Source organism: Nylanderia fulva, unplaced genomic scaffold (assembly GCF_048542155.1).
Source record: "Nylanderia fulva isolate GAGA-0341 unplaced genomic scaffold, ASM4854215v1 Scaffold29, whole genome shotgun sequence".
In the NCBI taxonomy this organism is placed as follows: Eukaryota; Metazoa; Arthropoda; class Insecta; order Hymenoptera; family Formicidae; genus Nylanderia; species Nylanderia fulva.
The window spans coordinates 1,079,489-1,098,088 of NW_028190358.1; the positions used below are offsets into that span (position 1 = coordinate 1,079,489).

At 35.9% G+C, this 18,600-nt stretch overlaps 1 protein-coding gene and 1 long non-coding RNA gene across 2 annotated transcripts in view; one reads left to right on the forward strand and one right to left on the reverse strand.

Moving 5' to 3' along the window:
• LOC114933135 (A disintegrin and metalloproteinase with thrombospondin motifs 7) overlaps window positions 1-18,600 on the reverse strand; it is a 46,087-nt gene that overhangs the window by 18,035 nt on the left and 9,452 nt on the right. Inside the window, exon 3 of the mRNA XM_029305617.2 lies at window positions 9,066-9,400. Within this exon, the coding sequence (XP_029161450.1) occupies window positions 9,066-9,400 (335 nt within the window). The remainder of the gene's footprint in view (window positions 1-9,065; window positions 9,401-18,600) is intronic.
• LOC114933136 (uncharacterized) lies at window positions 1,582-4,751 on the forward strand. Its single transcript, XR_003820023.2, has 3 exons — window positions 1,582-1,994; window positions 4,386-4,465; window positions 4,681-4,751. It is a non-coding gene; the product is annotated as an uncharacterized LOC114933136 (long non-coding RNA).

Genomic DNA, 18,600 nt, shown 5'->3' on the forward strand with positions numbered 1-18,600 from the left:
CTTATACATAGATAAATACTGCTCGTTAAAGAATCACGCGACAAGATGCATGTCTACGGCACATCTTGCAGTCATCGTGACTGGAGCTTATCGGTTCTCGTGATCATTCTTAGAAATTTAATAGACACGTCCCGACTTTGTATCTTTGATATTTGCCCAATGATACTAGCTCGCGTTTTTGCGCCGATAAAGTGTTCGTGCACTTGTAGATAAGCGAGTTAAAGAATCCCCATTTTGAAGCGCTATAAAGATAAAATTCGTGCCGTTTATCGCGTAGACCAGAAATCTTTGTTCGTCGTTGAAAAAAAGCTCGATCGTGCCCGATAAAATTTTCGTGTGAAAAACAATTTAGTTCGCAAATATATGGCTTGTGAGATTTATAAAGAAAACAACGTCGATATTCGTGATTGTGACAAAAGACTGACCTAGGGTGGAGGGTAAAATTAATTACCATACACGTTTTATTCCCTTTGGTAGAAAGGGTAACATAGTTTACGAAATACTGCGAGGGCAATTGCTCTACAGATAACAAGAGTATCGGACGATAAATTTTGAACTCAACGTGAATTTAAATAAAGTTTCAATTTTGCATTTTCTCTCTCTCTGTCTCTATCTCTGTCGCGTATATATATATATGTGATGTTAAATAATAATGAAATTCGGTCTAGAAGAGTTATTTAAGAGATATTTAATTATCTAGGGTTAATTTAATTATTATTCTAAACAATTTTAAATTAAACGATTAAATGAGAAAGATATCATAGCAATTGTGTATATAAATAATGTGATTTAATTTAATGAATAACAATAATTTAGTTAGAAGTTTGATTTAATTTAATGAATAACAGTAATTTGGTTGAAAGAGTTAAAAAAAGTTGTTCGTTATAATTGCTATGAAGAATTGGTTTTAAAGTCGACGATTTAATCACAAAGTCATTGAATTACATCCTTCGAAAGAAAGTAAAGAGAAGTGATACAATTTGAGGTTTCTACTCCGACTTCAATACGCAATCAACATTTAGAACAACGAAGGGATGACCAGCGTTAGATTCAATTCTAACTCACTATAGTGCAACCAGTGCGGAGATTGTATCGGAGGATTAACCCAAGGGATAAGGCTATTATCGGGCAAGCTTGAAATTACTGAACATTACGTATCGGCGCCAATTACATTTGGCCTCTCGTTGCATACATATATACGCGCACACGCGCAAGTATAGTAATACAATGCCACGAGTATGAGAGTCGAGACGCTTTGTTTACACCACGTTACGTACAAATACTCATAGATCCATAAAGCAGATGACATACATGACGATACGAGCAGATCATCGCCAATTATGAAGATTATTCGCGGTATTGCATCGACGAGTATTTAACGCTCTAATCAGCGGCAGGAACGAGAAAACTTTGTACAAACAGCATATCATTTATAACACATTACAATTCGAGAATTAAACAGTTCGATATATAAATACATGAAGCATGAATTTACATTTAACATATGAATTTTGTGTTTATATATGTGCATATCAAAGAATTTATTATCACATAAATTGTATATTGTTCTCATATTTGCGTTTCTATTTTAACTCGTAAATTTCAAATATTATAATAATTACTTTTGAATATACTTGATGATTAATTCTACATTAATTTCTATCTGGAGAGATAATTTTATCTAATTGTAAGATGAGCTATGCGCTCACATTAAAAGAGTTAAAAAAGTTGTTCGTTATAATCGCTATGAAGAATCGGTTCTAAAGTCGACGATTTAATCACAATTTTAAAAGTTAAAGGATATTTAATCGCGGTTTTAAGTCGACGCGGCTTATATGATCCGCCGCTAAATAGGGCTTAAGTTTCGCGTAAACCGAGCGTAAGTGGCACGAGTAGACTCAAGTTTTATAGCGGTTACGCGTCGAAATCACCTTCTCTCGTACCTGTGTGCTGCAGATTTTATGGCCAATAAAAACGAGTATCACCCGTGAGAGGTAGGTACACTATGTAAGACCTTGGTAAACAAAGTTGCACGTACCAAGTAGCTGTATATATATGTCGAAATCAGCCGTTTCATTATCGATGATAATGTAAACATTTATTATCACATAAAGATTTAGGCTAATTTTTATTTTTAATGTTCGTCATTTTGTCGTAGTAGCTATATATATTATGGTTTCATCGTCGCAAAGTCTTTCTCTCTTTTTTCCCTTTTAGTTTTTAAATAGAGAAAAAAATTAAATTAATTTTTCCGGTGTCGATTTCCAACATTTTCAGCGTAGGAAAGCAAATTTACCATATAGCCCGCAGCGTACAAGTACCTTGACCTGAACCTGTTCGATGCAGACTTGCCTTGTGGCATTATTATAGCGAAGCGCCACGATTTCGCGAAATTTCGTGTCTCTATAATATGCACGATGGGATCGATTACCAGGGTCAAGATATGCAGTTCCGCAGAAGGTTCTTGCAGAAAATTGAGCAATTACACGTATTGCGTGAGAACCGGGCGTCCATAAGGCGAAGCTCTTGCCAGTGGGTTCGCGCGCTGTCGGACCAATGGGACATTTACAATTAGTATCGATGGTTGGAGCAATCTTAAACGCGTGTGCAATTTATAATGCGTACGCGGACAACGACTAGGTGCGCCGTCATAAATCTGCCAAGCCGTGGCAAATTAAATCATTATCTGGAAGCTGCGAGCAAATTGCGCTGATGCGTGCTTGCACAAACTTCTATATGTATACGTTCTCCGTTTCTCCACCACCAGCACTTGTGCTCTGATAGATTCTTTTTCCCGTCTTCGCATTCCTCCGTCCGTCCGTTTATACTATGCCGTTATACCACGATTTTATGTTCACGCGAGGGAAACTTTGCGCGAATGTTCCCTCTTCTTGTGGCTCGCGCGTGGTCGGCATGGCGGTTTGCACAGTTATGACGCGTAGACTAATACACATAAATTTCAGTCCAAGATGATGATAAAAGGGTTGCGGCGGCTGTGCGCAGCCCGACGAGAGAAAATGTGCGTTGTTTTGCGCGCCCAGTTTCCAGAAAATTTTCAACTTTCACAACGGTGTAATCTTCGTTATAGCTGGCATACCACTTCCATTTCTCTCAAGTGTTTTAGAAACATGCGCCGCATATGAAGGGCGTATATCTTGCTTAAGAAGAGTCATATTGCCAAGGAAAGAGAGAGAGAGACTTCAAAGAAAATAAAAATTTTATAAGTTATAAAATGATCATGAATTATATTACATTTCTATTTAATATATTTTAAATTATATTTCTTCATATTTTTCTATGACAAAATTATACCGTCGAGTGTTGAAAAATTTTTCTTCTATATTCAATCTTAATGTTTAATCTAATATCTGCATTAATATTTGAAGCAGTCAAATTATCTTACTTTTGAATTATTTAATCTTTGCCAAAAATTCCTTTTTTAAATCTTTAAGTGCTAAACTATTTGGTTGACTATTTCAGATATCAAATAAGAGCTCACACAATACAATTAAGATCTAATTTTTATATAAGTAAAATCTATTAAAATCCTTCAAAATCTATAAACATGAAAAAATAGAGAAGTTAAAAATAGGCGTAAAATTTCGAATTGGTTTTGATATTATTATTAATATTTTTATAATTTATTAACTCTACAGCTCCAAATAATGTAATATATTTTGTAATTCTTCACTTTAATTAAAAAAGTTCTCCCATTATGGATGGGAAGCTTCAGTATCTTTACTCAGAAAGATTTAGCCTGAAGAAGTACCTAAATGGTTTTTAACGTTTCCGATCGATATCCGCGCTTTAATTAGTTTAGGAGTGCCCTGAAAAATATTTCGCATCTCTGAGTTCGGGAGTGCTATAAAAATCGCGCGTTATTTTTATCGTATTGTTTGTTTTAATTTTAATTTTAGGAATGTCGTGCAAAGATATTATTATATCGCATAAACTTTTAAGACTCGTTTTATTGATATCCTCTTTCGCACTTGAACGACTATCATTGACGGACGTACTGATGCCGACGGAATGGGATATTTCATTAAGACGTTGTTGGATATCGTTCTCACGTCTCGTGTTTCGTGACACGAGATGATTTAGTAGTTCATGTACACGTATGGTATTTACGTGGTTTTGAGTTCACACTCAAAATATTGATATTAAAAATATTAAATATATATTATAAATACACATTTTTAATATTATTATTATATTACATTTTTATAATATATATTATGTATTATATTTATATTATATTAATAAAATTATTATTACATTATATTATTATTGTACACATAAAAAACAAAATCTAATACAATAATAATTGTTTGAAAAATAAATTTTTTTAAGCGCTAACTACAATTTTTATTCTATTTATGTTACAGATCAACGTAATTGACGACACCACAAGTTATTGAGGAGGAAGCCTAGGAAAGGCATCGGGCACCAGCAAAGCTACTTTAAAGTGAATATTTATTACTAATTTTACAATATTATTAGTTTATTAGTTGTAATAAATCAATTTATTAGTTATATTCAATTAAAACTTATATAATTATTTAATTAATATTTCTTATTACTATGTATGTCTGGCAAATTAAATTTAATATAATAATAATTGTTTGAGAAATTAATTATCTGAAGCGCTATTATAACTTTTGTTTTATTTATATGTTACAGCTCAACGTAACTTACAGTAAACTATGCTGTTGCACATTAGTAGTGAGTGATAAATTATTATTTTATTACGAAGTAACGGTTTTAAAGTATGAAAATGTAGATCTAGATTGTATAGATTGTAGATTATAGATTGTAGATTGTAGATAGTTCTGTTACTTCAAAATAAATAGATTACAACTTACAACAAATTAAGACAAATTTTAATTTAAAAACATTTTATAACACATAGTAAATTTAACTCAATTTATTTTATAAAGAATACACTAATAATTGTGATTAGGTATATAAATATGTAATTATAAATCGTTTTGTAAATAATTATATAATTATAATTACTCATTGCGTGTTATAATACAATATTTATTTCAATATTTTAACGTAATTTTATATTAATATTTCAGAATTCATTCATTTGAGATTATTATTGAATTTTGTTAGTATTATTAAATATTATTAATTTTATTATAATAATATTATTATTTAATTGATTTGAAATTTAACACAAGCATCAATAAAACATTCGAATATCGTGCAAAATATCAAATGCGTTTAATTACGAGAGTGTCGTACAAAGTGTCGCGCGTTTAAGAGCGGGAGTGTCGTGCAAAGTGTCGCGCGTTTTGGTGCGAGAGTGTCGTCTAAAGTGTCGGGCGTTTTAGTGTGGGAGTTTAAAGTATCGCTCCAAAGGACTTTGATAATGGACAATCCTGATCAACCTGAGAGAAGGAGCAGGCCTAAGAGGCATCGGGCGCCAGCCAAGCATCCTTGGGGTAAATATTTTCATAATATTTGTTACAAATCGCGTATACTTTAATGTTATTCCTACATTTGAATGGTTTAAACAAAAGAGAATTAGAAAAAAATATTTTTGATATATAAAAGTTTATATGAAAGTTTCTATAAAAGTTTATATATTAGAAAAGTCTTTACACAATTTTTAAAGTTATTCATTTATATATATTTGTCATTTGTTATTAATATATATTTGTTGATTGTTAATTTTTAGAAATATTAATTATTATGAACGTTCTGCTATAATTTAAATTCTATTTGTATGTTACAGATCAACTCAGCTAGCTCCGCATCGATTGGTGAGTGAACTATTATTTTATTACGAGGTAACGGTTTTATAGAAAATAGATTATAGAAATTAGATTGTAGATTGTAGACTGTAGATATAGTTACGTTACCTCAAAATGAATGAATGGATTACAATATAGATTTGGATAAAAATATTTGTTAAAAAGGAAATATTATAGAATATATCTTTTTTTAAAAAAAGAACAGAAAACATTTTATAATACGTCATATATTTGATTTAAATTATTTTATAAAGAACACATTAATGATTATTAACTGTTTGTGTAATTATAAATTATATAAATAATTATAAATATAATAATTTATTATTTTATAAATGTACTAATTTTATTATAATTTTTTGTAGTCCATTCATTCATATTGGTCGATAATTTGTCATTAATTAAAACAAAGTTATTTTAATATTGAAATATAAATTGTATTTTATCGCGGATATGTTATTGTGATTAAAATATTTAATAATATATCGTGTAGATTTTATAAGGTCGCGTTTCTATATTACACATTAACTACTTTATCAAAGGTTTCTGTTTTCAAATAATTACAATAAATAACATTAGATTAAGTTATGTTTGAATATTTATAACTTCTTTATATAAAGATCATATAGTAACCGCGCCTGATTCGCGCACGCGCGCGATGAACTTCATATTATTTTTATATTATGCATATTTTTATGTAACTAGAACAATATACAAGAGCGCGCTATACGCGCGTCATTTCTCGATTTTATATTAAAAGAAATAATATTTGAAATAATATAAAGTTTGTTCAAACTCGATTAATATTTTTTAACAGAAATCAACTGATATTTAAAGCATTTATTTGCTAATTAAAATTTATAATAAAAATATGTTATAAGAATTAAAATAATAATGTTATAAATAATATATTATAATACTTTAAACTCGAAATAATATTTTTTGATAGAAATCAGCTGATATCTGTCGAAAAATTTATCAATCGAGTTTAAAATACTATAACATATTATATTTAAAATATATTATTATTTTAATTTTTAGAATATACTTAATATTATTTTAAAATTTAATTAGCAAATTAACGCTTTAATCAGCTAATCTCTGTCAAAAAATATTAATAAAGCATTAATTTGCTAATTAAGAAAAATATGTTAAAATATTAAGATAGTAATATGTTATAAATAATATGTTATAATACCTTATGTGTTATTATATGTTATAATCCCCTACAATTGAAAAATATCTTTCTTTTTAATATAAAATTGAATGGCATGCGCGTAGCGCTAGCTTATGTTGCACTAATCCCTTCCTACAAAAAGCATGTTAAGTCGATTTTTTCAAATATTATTGCCTCTTTTGTGCAATGATGATTGGTTGTTTCGATTCGCGTTGTGCTTTATATTCGTAGTATTGAGAAGCTATCATCGTGAGAGTTAGCAGTTTTATCCAAAATAAAATAAAATAAAATAATGTGTTTTAACTAATATGTTGTAATACTTTAAACTCCGATTAATATTTTTGATAGTTATCAGCTGATTTCTATTAAAAAATATTAATAAAGCGAAAATTTACTAATTAAATTTTGAAATAATATATTATAAAAATTAAAATAATAATATGTTGTAAATTATATGTTATAATACCTTATCCGTGATTAATATTTTTTGACAAAAATCGGCTGATAACTGCCAAAATATTAATTGAGTTTAAAATATTATAACATATTATTTAAAACACAATACTGTTTTATTTAATTACTTTGAACAAATTGTCAAATTGCTAACCCTCGAGATAACAACCATTTGATGCTACCAAATTTTATTTTGGACAAATTGTGTCAAACTCTCCTCTCAATGTTACGAATGTAATGCACAACGTGAATCGAGACAACCAATCAACATGGCGGGAAAGAAGCAACAATATATACTTGCGAGAATCGGCTTAATATGCTTTTTTTTTAGGAAGGGAATGAATGTGTTTCTAATATCATAAATAACACCGATAAATGATTTTTGAAAATAAGTTTGTTATACGAAAGAGCCTCTCTTGTCCGACTAAATTGTCATTGACAGTTTCGTTCACTTCGTCGCGATATTGGTAAAAGAAGTGCATGTCAGATACGCAATAAATCACCCCTGAAAAATTGGCTGCTATGCTACAATCAGAGTATTCGACCTGATTTCGTTCGAGCTGTTGGCCGTGAGTTGTCGACCGGATCCATTAATTAATCTGCAACGACAAACCGATTTTTAAGCGCGGAAAAAAAGAATCTCGTCGCTTTCATCAGCGCTAAGGCCGCAGGACACGAAAGATGTGTTTTATTTTCTCGCTGTCTTGCAAGTCGCAGTCGTATAGTTTGCAGACTACAGATTTGCTGTCATATGATAGACAAGCGCGTATAATATGATTGATTTCAAATCACCGTGGAGATTGTAGTGAAAAGGCCTAACGAGCTAAAACATGTTTCGTATATCGTTGGTTTAAGGGCGATACGTTGCGAATGCTTGCAGTCGCTCGCAAGTAAGATAACGTTGAGCATTGCATTCGCTCTTGATATATCGATTGTCGTCCACTTACAGTCCCGCAAACGCATGTGGGACTCTATCTCTCTCACTCTTTTATGAACAAAGAGATTTCGTCGAACTGACTTGTGTCCGAAACTTTGTGTCCAGTCGCCGACACGAGCATAACCAAGCAGATATACAATGCTGATTACGCCTCGCGCGTGTCCGACAGTTCATAATTTAGCCGGCAGGACTCTCATGCTCTCGATCCTCGTTCCTATATACGGACGGTTAATGCTCGACAGTCGTCGACAGTGCAGATTTTATCTCTCGTTATACTCTTCATGCAGTTCCGAGTCACGGCGAATGTATTAGATCGCCGGTAGCGCAAAGCAGGAAAGTTGCCTCTCGTCTGCAAATTGCAGACCTGACGATTCAATCGCACTTTCCACTTTATATCATTTCAAACTTCGCTCGTTCCGTTTAAGTTTCTAACGCGATTCGACACATTATATCACTTTGTATCACGGAACATGTAAATGATCTCTTCGTGCAATTGACTTTAAACAATTAGGTTCTCTATTTAAAAAATTAAAAAAAATATTTTATACTTTATAACGATTTGTTCTATTTTTCGCCTTGTTTTTATATCGAATTATAGTAAAATTGAATCATGTTGATGAAATTAGATCGGTGGACAATTTCTCATAAATATTAGATTCTTGACTATCGATTGCGAACGTGATTGCAAATATTAGTCTGCGCAAACGCGACTTGAAAAATCGAAAGTGTAACTCACCAGACCGTCGCAGGCAGACAGGGCGACACGGGAATTCCGATGACCCTTAATAAATCCCCGATAATGACATTTACTGCCATGACTTTTCGCCGGGCTGCGGACGTGCAGATCCCGCTTCCGCCTTTCCACAACCATTGCGCGACCAATGAAGTTATCAGTAGCTGTCAGTTCGAGGTGGTACTCGTTACCAGCCACTGTCATTCGATAATGAACGATTGGCCCGTCCTGGTGATGATGATGAGTAACATTATGCGAAATTAAGTTGCCTCGGTGATTCACCTTCCATGGTATTACAATCTCGTGATCGTGTAAGTGTTGCTGTAAAGTGTATACTCCTGAAAACATAGAAACATATCGATGCATATGAGAAAAATTAATATCGCGAAGAATATCTTTGTCGTGACTTCTTTAATTCTTTCTACGATGCTTTTAACAGTTAAATTTTTATAAACAATTAAATTTCTACGTTATAGTGCATAAGAAAAATATAAAAAATATATTTGCCTTTAGCCTTACACAAATTTCATTTAATATTATTTTATCATCGAATAATATGCCGCATTTATCGAGTGTTTGTTGTTAATTTCTCTCGTTCAGGTGATAAAAACGTAATTTATTACATGTAAATGAGACTCGTAAAAATTTATATTTATTCGTATGCGCATGCACGAGATATTCTGACTGCTTAGATGTCTCTTGAAGAGGATCGGAAAATGAAAAGCAGTTGATCCTTCTTGTGATAACACAGTAGTGAAACATGCGTAGGTACTACAGTTACGCATCGTAAACCTGGTGCAATTTGTAATAGATTTAGCATGCGTGTTTAAATGCCGGTTGTTCCGTTCGATTAACGTCTTAAACACTGCCATTGCCGACGAGATAGATAACTACCGAATACCAAGTCAACCGGTCGGATTTCTTCCATATGTCTAATCTTTCATTGTGACGGGAGATCGTTTTAGACGACAAAGCTTCGAGCCAAGGAGGTAAGATCACTGCTAGCTAATGTCTCGGAACGAATGGTTCTAAGCCTCTCGTGCAACTTATACGCGATATAAGAATGAGGGATTTGCATCGGTGAATTTATAGCCATAAAGTGACAATGATCGATCGGTCAATTGTATATATATCCGTTCATAGTAATTATATTTTGCAATGATCTTCGATTTTTTTTGATTCTCGAAAAATTTACTTGCAAGGTCAAATTGTGCTTTGAGTTGACGACATGACAAATCGCATCGATAGTATAGCATTAGTGGTTACAGCTTATCGATTGATCGTTTCTATTCTTCACTATTGTTATCGATGATCTAACGTTTAATGGAATAATTGTAGTTAACCTCTGTTCATGATGAATAAAAAGAAAAGCACGCAGTGTAGAACGCAGACGCGATTCAACTGCGGCAATGTGTCTTCATATAAGAGCCGCTTGACAGCGTTGTTATGGTCCCGTCTGCATGCCAACGGCGGGCATCGTCTGCGGAAGACGCCTGGTTTTGTATTTTTTAACAATTTCCTTACTAGAAGCAATTTATCCAAATTAAATTTATCTCGATTTCTAGAATTAGGAATATAAAATTTGAGTAAAATAATTTATAATTGATTTATATATGATATATATATATATATATAATATTATTTATATACAATATATTATATACAACATATTATATACAACATATTATATACAATATATTATTTATATAAAATATATATATATGTATATTATAAAGAAATTATTTATCCACACGTAAAAGTCAGAAGGGGTGATCGGTAGATAGTAAATCAAAATCACCCTGCAATATTGCTATGCGACTAACAGCAGTTATTGCGTAGTTGAATAAATTAAAATCTAATGAAGCATATATTTTTCACGACATTAGATATGAGCTATTAACTTATTAAAGAACAAAGTACCACACGAGTGGAAAAGGGACAACCTTAAATATTTCTATACGTCTTACGTAATTCTGCAAAACCTCGTAAGATTACGGCTGAAACGTAGGTGTATGTTATTGACGTGTACTGCTCTCGGCAGTCTGTGCCTAATAGTTTCTGCGGTTAATGGTTTTCTCGCCGTCGCGCTTTAAAGCCGTGAAATGTCGTGCGATGTTTTACGTGAACGCAATCGAAACGCGCGAACGAGAATGCAGTGGGTGGTTCTCTATAGCTTGCTGATGATTTATACCATTTATCGGTTAATTTCATCTGCACATTAATAATCAATTAAATAGTAATCAGATTATTGGTCAGCCGAGTTTCCCCAATGTAATCTACAAACCTAATATTCAGTCACAACGAAGGCTCGTTTATCTAATGCGGTTTATTATTAGTGGTATCTAAAATTCTATAAAAATCTACCATTTTTTTTTTAAGTATCTGATATATGTTTGTACCTCGTCTATGATATATTACTTCGTGATACAGAGTCTTCAAGGTAAACGAAACCATTTACGCGTTACATGCACTTTATTATGATATTGCGTATAAATTATTGCGAGAAAAAGAACACGGTGTATAAGTTATTAATACCTTGTTTTGAAAAATTAGTGCTGGTCATTTTATTAAAATGCATAACTGTTAATTGCATTCTATAATCATGGATATTAAATTTTATCTTGTTGCGTCTCTCAAAGCAGTTTTCAGGCTAGTTCGAGATGAAAACGCGAGGCTTTAAGTCGCCTTGACAAGAGACACAGGGATCAATCTATCCGCTTTCTCGACGGCGATTGCCGCAGGAGGCGGCTAGATAAGTAGATGAACAAAACGAGAGAGACCAGGGAGGGAGAGTGAGAGAGCGAGAGGTGCCGTCTAGTACAGGTAGTTGAACGGTGTAATCATCATTATCCCATTATCATTAAAGCTTGAAAAATAGTGGGGCAACCAATGGGTACGCTTCTCAAGCTAGTCGGGGTTAACTGCAGGTGGGGATGTCGGATGGAGATACTCGGACCTCCCATACAGGCTGTACCTACTGTAAACGTCTCGGTGCACACACGGTCGCGGCTCGTTTCTACGTCAGATATATGTATACGGCACACTGTGCTGCCTCTACCACGGCTTTAAATTGCGTATAATTGATGATGCACGCTGTCCCGGGTTAACGTAATTATACGCGACTTATGCAGCGAGTTATTAATCGGCCACTCTTACCTGCCAACAGTTAACTTTCCGGCGGTCGCATCTTGTACGAGAATGGAGTAAAATGAGAATATATACTCCTCGCTAAGGCTTTGTAGATAATAATTTTAAATTTTATTTAATAACACATAAATATAATAGAAATTGGGATATACGTGTACCTCTAAAATGTACGATTGCAAGATGTATAAAGAAAAAATGCGACTGCCAAAACGATTAACCGGTGTGCGGTATTTGTGTGTGCGGTCCCTCGATTCTCGGGAAGAAACCGTTTCGTTGCGCATAAGGATTCTGACAGATTTAGAGGTAACCGAAAGATCGACCCTCTCGTAGAATTTATGGGAATCCGCGCGTATGGAAATATCCCGTATTGCAGATCGACGCGATAATTCAGGAGCCGATGGCACAGCTGATACGCAAGGCATTTCGTATGTCCGATATAACGTAATTTATCGTTGCACTGCTTGTCCGCCTACCGTCGTTCGTTGATCCGAACCGGTGTCCTGTACTTCGTCAGTATCGTCGGCTTACTTTACGTTCAAGCGAAGATTGACGTTGCTACGATCTAATCGATAAAACATTCGTCTTCCGCCGTTCTCCTGGCTGCGATCAATAAGGAAGTGTATGATCGACGCACGCGCGTTCCGTACTTGTAACATATATATATATATATATAGGTAATCCAAAATTTCGATTTCAGGCAACAGAGTGCCAGATATATGCAAACACAGATTGACAAGCATTAGATATATACGAGCACGGCTAGAATTAGATATCGCTTTCTATTTAGACAACAAGAGGTAATTATATCTGTATAAAATTATATACATATATACATAGGTGTATAATATATATATATGTATATATATATATATAATATATAGATATAGGAAAAATTATTTTTAAATTCCATCTTTGTCACCCCAGATTTTTGTATCTGCAATACGACGAAAGTTTATCATTGTGTCTTCACTGTCCCAGACAAAAAGGGCGCAGATGTGACCGCGATTTCGATTCCGGTTTCACGGTTTTACGGATTGTCATGGTCGAGTCGCGGAGGCGCAGCAGCCAAAGTTATTAGGCGTCGGAATGATTCTTTATCGGCGATACCTAGGTATTACGGTAGAAACCAGTTCTTTCGAGATGACTCACTCCCGGGTCCATCGTCAGTCCCGCAAGAATGGGTCTCCTCTCCTCTGCCGCCCTCTCATACGGCTGCCCCCATTAGCATATACCTACTTATCGAATTCATTAAAGCCGTTCCGATACACGGAAATATACCCGAGCTACACAGTGAGATGGTAGATGTAGAAATGTCTCTAGAAATGTAGAGTCTCTTCTAATCGTTCGGCTTGAATCATCGCCGTAGTTTCTGTCCTGACCGATCTAATCGCTAATTTTACGACGCCGAAAGTTGACACCGCTTTCGACTCACGGCGACATTTATGTAAAATTCGGTGTAAGTGATGCTGAGTAAATTTACTTGTATGCTCAGGGCGAACCATCTTTTGCGGAAGGAAGAATACTTTATGTGAACTATCGATGTCGCCGGTCGAAGGTTATGTTTGTTAAATGTAGCTCGCTATTTTTTTATCTTTAAGAGTTTTTCTAAAATTTTAATCTTTGCCGGTGATATATTTTCTCGAATATTGGAATTAATAGAGAATACCCAATTATTATCGAATAATAATGAGTTTATTTTCAATTTAGAGACTCGACGTTTTTCCTTTCCAGGATTATAAAAAAAATCATAGTGTAAAATATAAAAAAGAGAGATATAAAATATACGAATGTATGTATAAACTTCTGTCTACCAACTACTGCGACATTGCTTCGTGGAAATCGAGGGCACGCAATTAGACACGTTCATCAGATCTGCAAAATTTAACATCCGACGTATCTCAGTTCGGCGAATTAGTTGAAGAGTTAGCGATACAGCGTTTCACGCGCAGCCAATCAAGATGGTTCTTGAACAACAGTGTATTCTCGAAAATCCGAGAGGTGTAGAGTACATCGCTGTCCGATTTTATACAAACATTGCACTGTATGCCTCGAAACTCGAAACTCGTCGCGCTTGCCATACTATCGAGCCACAACAGCTGGTCTCGCTTTTACGGCGAACAAGATAGCTTTGATTAAACAAGCCGCGCCCAAGGTTCCCGCGGATGCGGTTAATGCGGCACTTGTGGTTTATCCTCGCGATCAAATGAGATCAATAAGGAGTCATTAAAGAATTTACCTGACAAATCGTCTGAGCATTGCCTCGCTTAATTTTCACGAAAATGCGATGAATCGTCTGAATGCAATCTTCAAATTATAAGATATTTTGAGCAATAGACATTTACTTGATTAATTCTAGGGTATTGTGATGAAATCATAACAAGTATCAATGTGTAGCGTTTTGATATAACGTTTATGTTTCAGATATATATTCTAATATTATTGCAATTAATTATGAAAATCCCTCTAATATTATACTAATTAATTATAATTGCAATTATTATGAAAATTATACATTTCGATATCTGATTTGAAACAAGTTTAACAAATAGCCGATAAAGCGAAATAACGAGTAATAACAAAGTTCGTGCTGCATACCATCGCAATAAATACACGCTCGATACTAATTCGCCCAAAGTACATATAAAAGCGGCTGTACCTACCGATCGTTACTATTATAATGGAGGTCGTTAGACGCAATATCCGAAGCACATTTGCGGTATAATCATTCGAAGAATGGCCAACGCCGCGTCGTTTGCGCGATGATTTCCCTCATCGCTTTGGGTTCGTGACGTCTCAGCGTTTAATTTCCCCGATTGCTGTATAATGAAACACGTTCGCGCGCATGTGTGCGTGGATATATACGTGTATGTACGCATACATCGTACGACGATATTCGTCGCGCGGTCTGGCTCGGGATGAAATGTAGTTAGGTCGACCGGAGACGACGATTAATCACCAGCGGTGCAACTTAATTATTGTCCGTGCCCCCGTTAATTTAGCCGCATTACACTCGCGCGCGCGCAAATTTGCTCGGGCCGTCAAGTGCAGCTCGGTCGCGCTCGAACAGATACGCGTCGATCGGTCTTCGAGGAATCTGCGCAATAACGCCGACTCGTAATTAATCGGATTTAATTTTTCCGGTTCGGTGGACTGGACCTGTGCGAGTGACCTGTATTCGTGTATCGCCGGATATAGGATTATTCCTCAATGCCGCCGTCGTCGTTGGACCGCGTGGGTGGGTACAGATTAAACGCGGCGCGATATCCTCAATGCGCAATCTTTCGTTTAAATAATTACGATACTTTCTATTTGAAGCGAATACGAAGATTGACCAGTGAATTGTCGCTCTACGTCATGATTATAAAAATTGGCTCAACGTTAAAACATATACGTATATTTTTATATAATATATATAATATATTCTATGTAATATGTATCATATATAATATATATTTTCTATACGATATATATTATATATATATATATATAATATATAATAAATATTTGTAAATATAATGTGTAAATGAAAAGATGTAAACAAATATCTCAGAGTAAATGACTGGTAGTAATTCACGAAGCGCAGTTTCATTGATCGGAGTAATTCAAGGCTTCGCCGAACGAAGACTGGCTCCCAGAAGAGGAGGGAAAGTAGCATGTTGCCGCTCGGTTTTCCGAACGATATTTCCTCGTGATTTACGCGCGCAGTCAACTATAAGGTCGCGAACGCGAAACGATCTCCTCCTTCCGTAGCCGCGGTCACAGGCATAGTCACTATTATTTCGCCATTTAGCGGGAGTGGCGTGTATTTTGTATGAGAAAAGAGTGACTGATTCGCACCTGCGGGGGCAGACAGGACGAAGATGCTGTCGAGAGCGTGGGCCGTGGCCGATCAGTAATAACGAATAAAACCCACGCGAGGCCGCTGTGGAGCATGTTGCAGGAGTGATCCTTTTCGAGAGATATTCCGAGTTCTCCTCTCACCCACGGGTACTTGTACGTTCTGCGGATATTCGTCCGCGTCGATGAAACGCCACGACTTTGAGTCTAGAAAGCAAATTTGCGTATTCGTATCACGGCTAATAAATACAACGCAGCTCATTCGTCTTGCATAACTCGTAACGCGGTGTAATGTACAAAGTTTATCGAAGCGTACGGTAGTCCGTTGTCTTTGGAACTCCTCTCCTCGCGAGGAGTTCATCGTTTCTATCGTGAGAGATATCGTAACTCGGTGGCCCCAGGGAAATCCGTTGAAGTCCGTTATTGCACTGTCCCGGCCGGAAGACACAGTGGCAGGTAGTTTACACGTTCGATAAGTGACGGCGACGTCAAGTCGGACGACGCGAGGAAATTTCTCACGTGCCGATGGCACATGACTTCCTTGCCGACCACGACGACGATGTCCTCCTTGCGTTCCACGGGGAATAGAGAGATGCGCGGAATCATCTGCTCGGCACCAGTGCAAACTGCGGCGTCGTATATTTTGTCCTCTAGATACGCGAAGAGATGAATTAACAGCGCTTGCAATTTTACGCACTGCAGATTTAATTTGAGACTTTGGAGAGTCGACGAACGTGACGCGAGTGGGAAGTTTTGCCGGAAACGAAGTGTTGATTGAACCAACGTTTCCTCAATGCTTCTCACTCTCTCTTTCTCTGGTCTTTCTCTCTTTAAAGCATTTTCGTTTCTATTTATGAGGTCATCAAATACCGCGAGTGGATTCCGCATCGTGCTCGAAATAAATCGTAAATCGGTACTTCCACAGCGGCAGCCTCTTATAAAACCGGCATATAAAGTTTTATTCCGCCAATAAACCAGATCTTTGTTGTCGCGCTGTCGCTCGTGACTCGTGGATTTAGATAAAGGGGCAACAAGTATACAGTAAGTTACAGGAAATATCTGGATTCTTGTGATGCCCCGGCACTGTATCAGAACCGTGACGGTTCTTGAGAGAAATATCTCCGGAGTTCTTGTTCCGCAGAAATGATTACCGAGATAAGGCGGCACGTCCATGTAGCATGCGGCCACAGGGAATAAGTGTACTAAAGTAAATGGCTGGTTATGTTCGCAATTTATTATCTCGCGGAGAGATAGATGCACCTAACGCATCTGGGCACAATATCGCACGTTAAGTCGCAAGCAGGGTCGTCGCTGTACCTGTCATAATGGTCGGCTACGAGGCAATGTTTGCATTACGTATCGCCCATTGAATCTTTCTCTTGTGTCGGTTACATGCACGATTTTCTTATGATTTATATTATGAACGTTAAACGGAGATAAAAGGGATACGCGTATGAGGGAGTTGGATGCAGTCGACCTTTTTCGTATATTTTATTTATATATTAGACATCACAATATGTTAATAAGAATAGAAGTAAATAGCCGTAAAGTTACAACAGAAAAACTTGGTCGTTGTTGATTTAAATTTTATTTTAATGTTAATGAAGAGAGCAATTCTTTTATTTTTTTATTCTCATGCAGAAAGAACTTCTAGTTTTGCAAGTGATTTCAACACACGCGTGGTTAACATTTGAACCAAAAACATCATTATCATAAGTGATAAAAGATACGATATTTTCATATTTTCATGTTTCCATTTGCCTCGTAGCTTTTTTATTCGAAATTTACATCATCGGTGTTATTATACTTCTGCGGCGCAAATTATGCAAATTTACAATCAGCTATTAAAAACAACCAAATCGAACAACTCTGCGATATTTGAATCAAAAACAAGTCAAGGTCTCCAAACATCGAATGTAACTTACATTGCAATGCTTTTTGGCATTTCGCATATTTTCAGGTGCATACGCGAGTTACCTTTTATCTCGCTCTACCGCATATTGTGCGTCATCATCTTGTCCGAGAGATATCAATGCCGAAGCGAAAACGCAGGGGGGAAAGAAATCTAGCGCGAGAGAGTGACAGGGTCCATTGACAGCATTTGCCCACGCGGTCGCCCGCGCGCGCGCGCATACACCCGCGTGTCTCTGTGCAGGTGCGTTTGGAAGCGTCATCGCGTTGCACTCTTATGCGCGTACTATAATATGCTGCCACACGGATACATTATACATATACATACACGCCCACGCCGTTCGTGCGGCCGAGTCGTGCGCATTTATGCGGCGAACGAGCGGACGATTTTTCAACGTGTTTGGGCGCCTCGTCGTGTTGATTTTACTTTGGCGCTCGTCTCCTCCCCGTCGTTGTCGTCGATTTTGCAGACGTTTGGCGCCATCGCAGGTCCATGATTCCCGTCGGAAGATAAAAAGAATACATAAATTTCTTGATGGCCTAATGTCTCGAAATTATGATATTTTGCTTGATCCTATAGGTCTTCTATTTTTGCCTACCGAAATAGTCGATTTTTTTTTATTAATATCCGAGCATATATTTA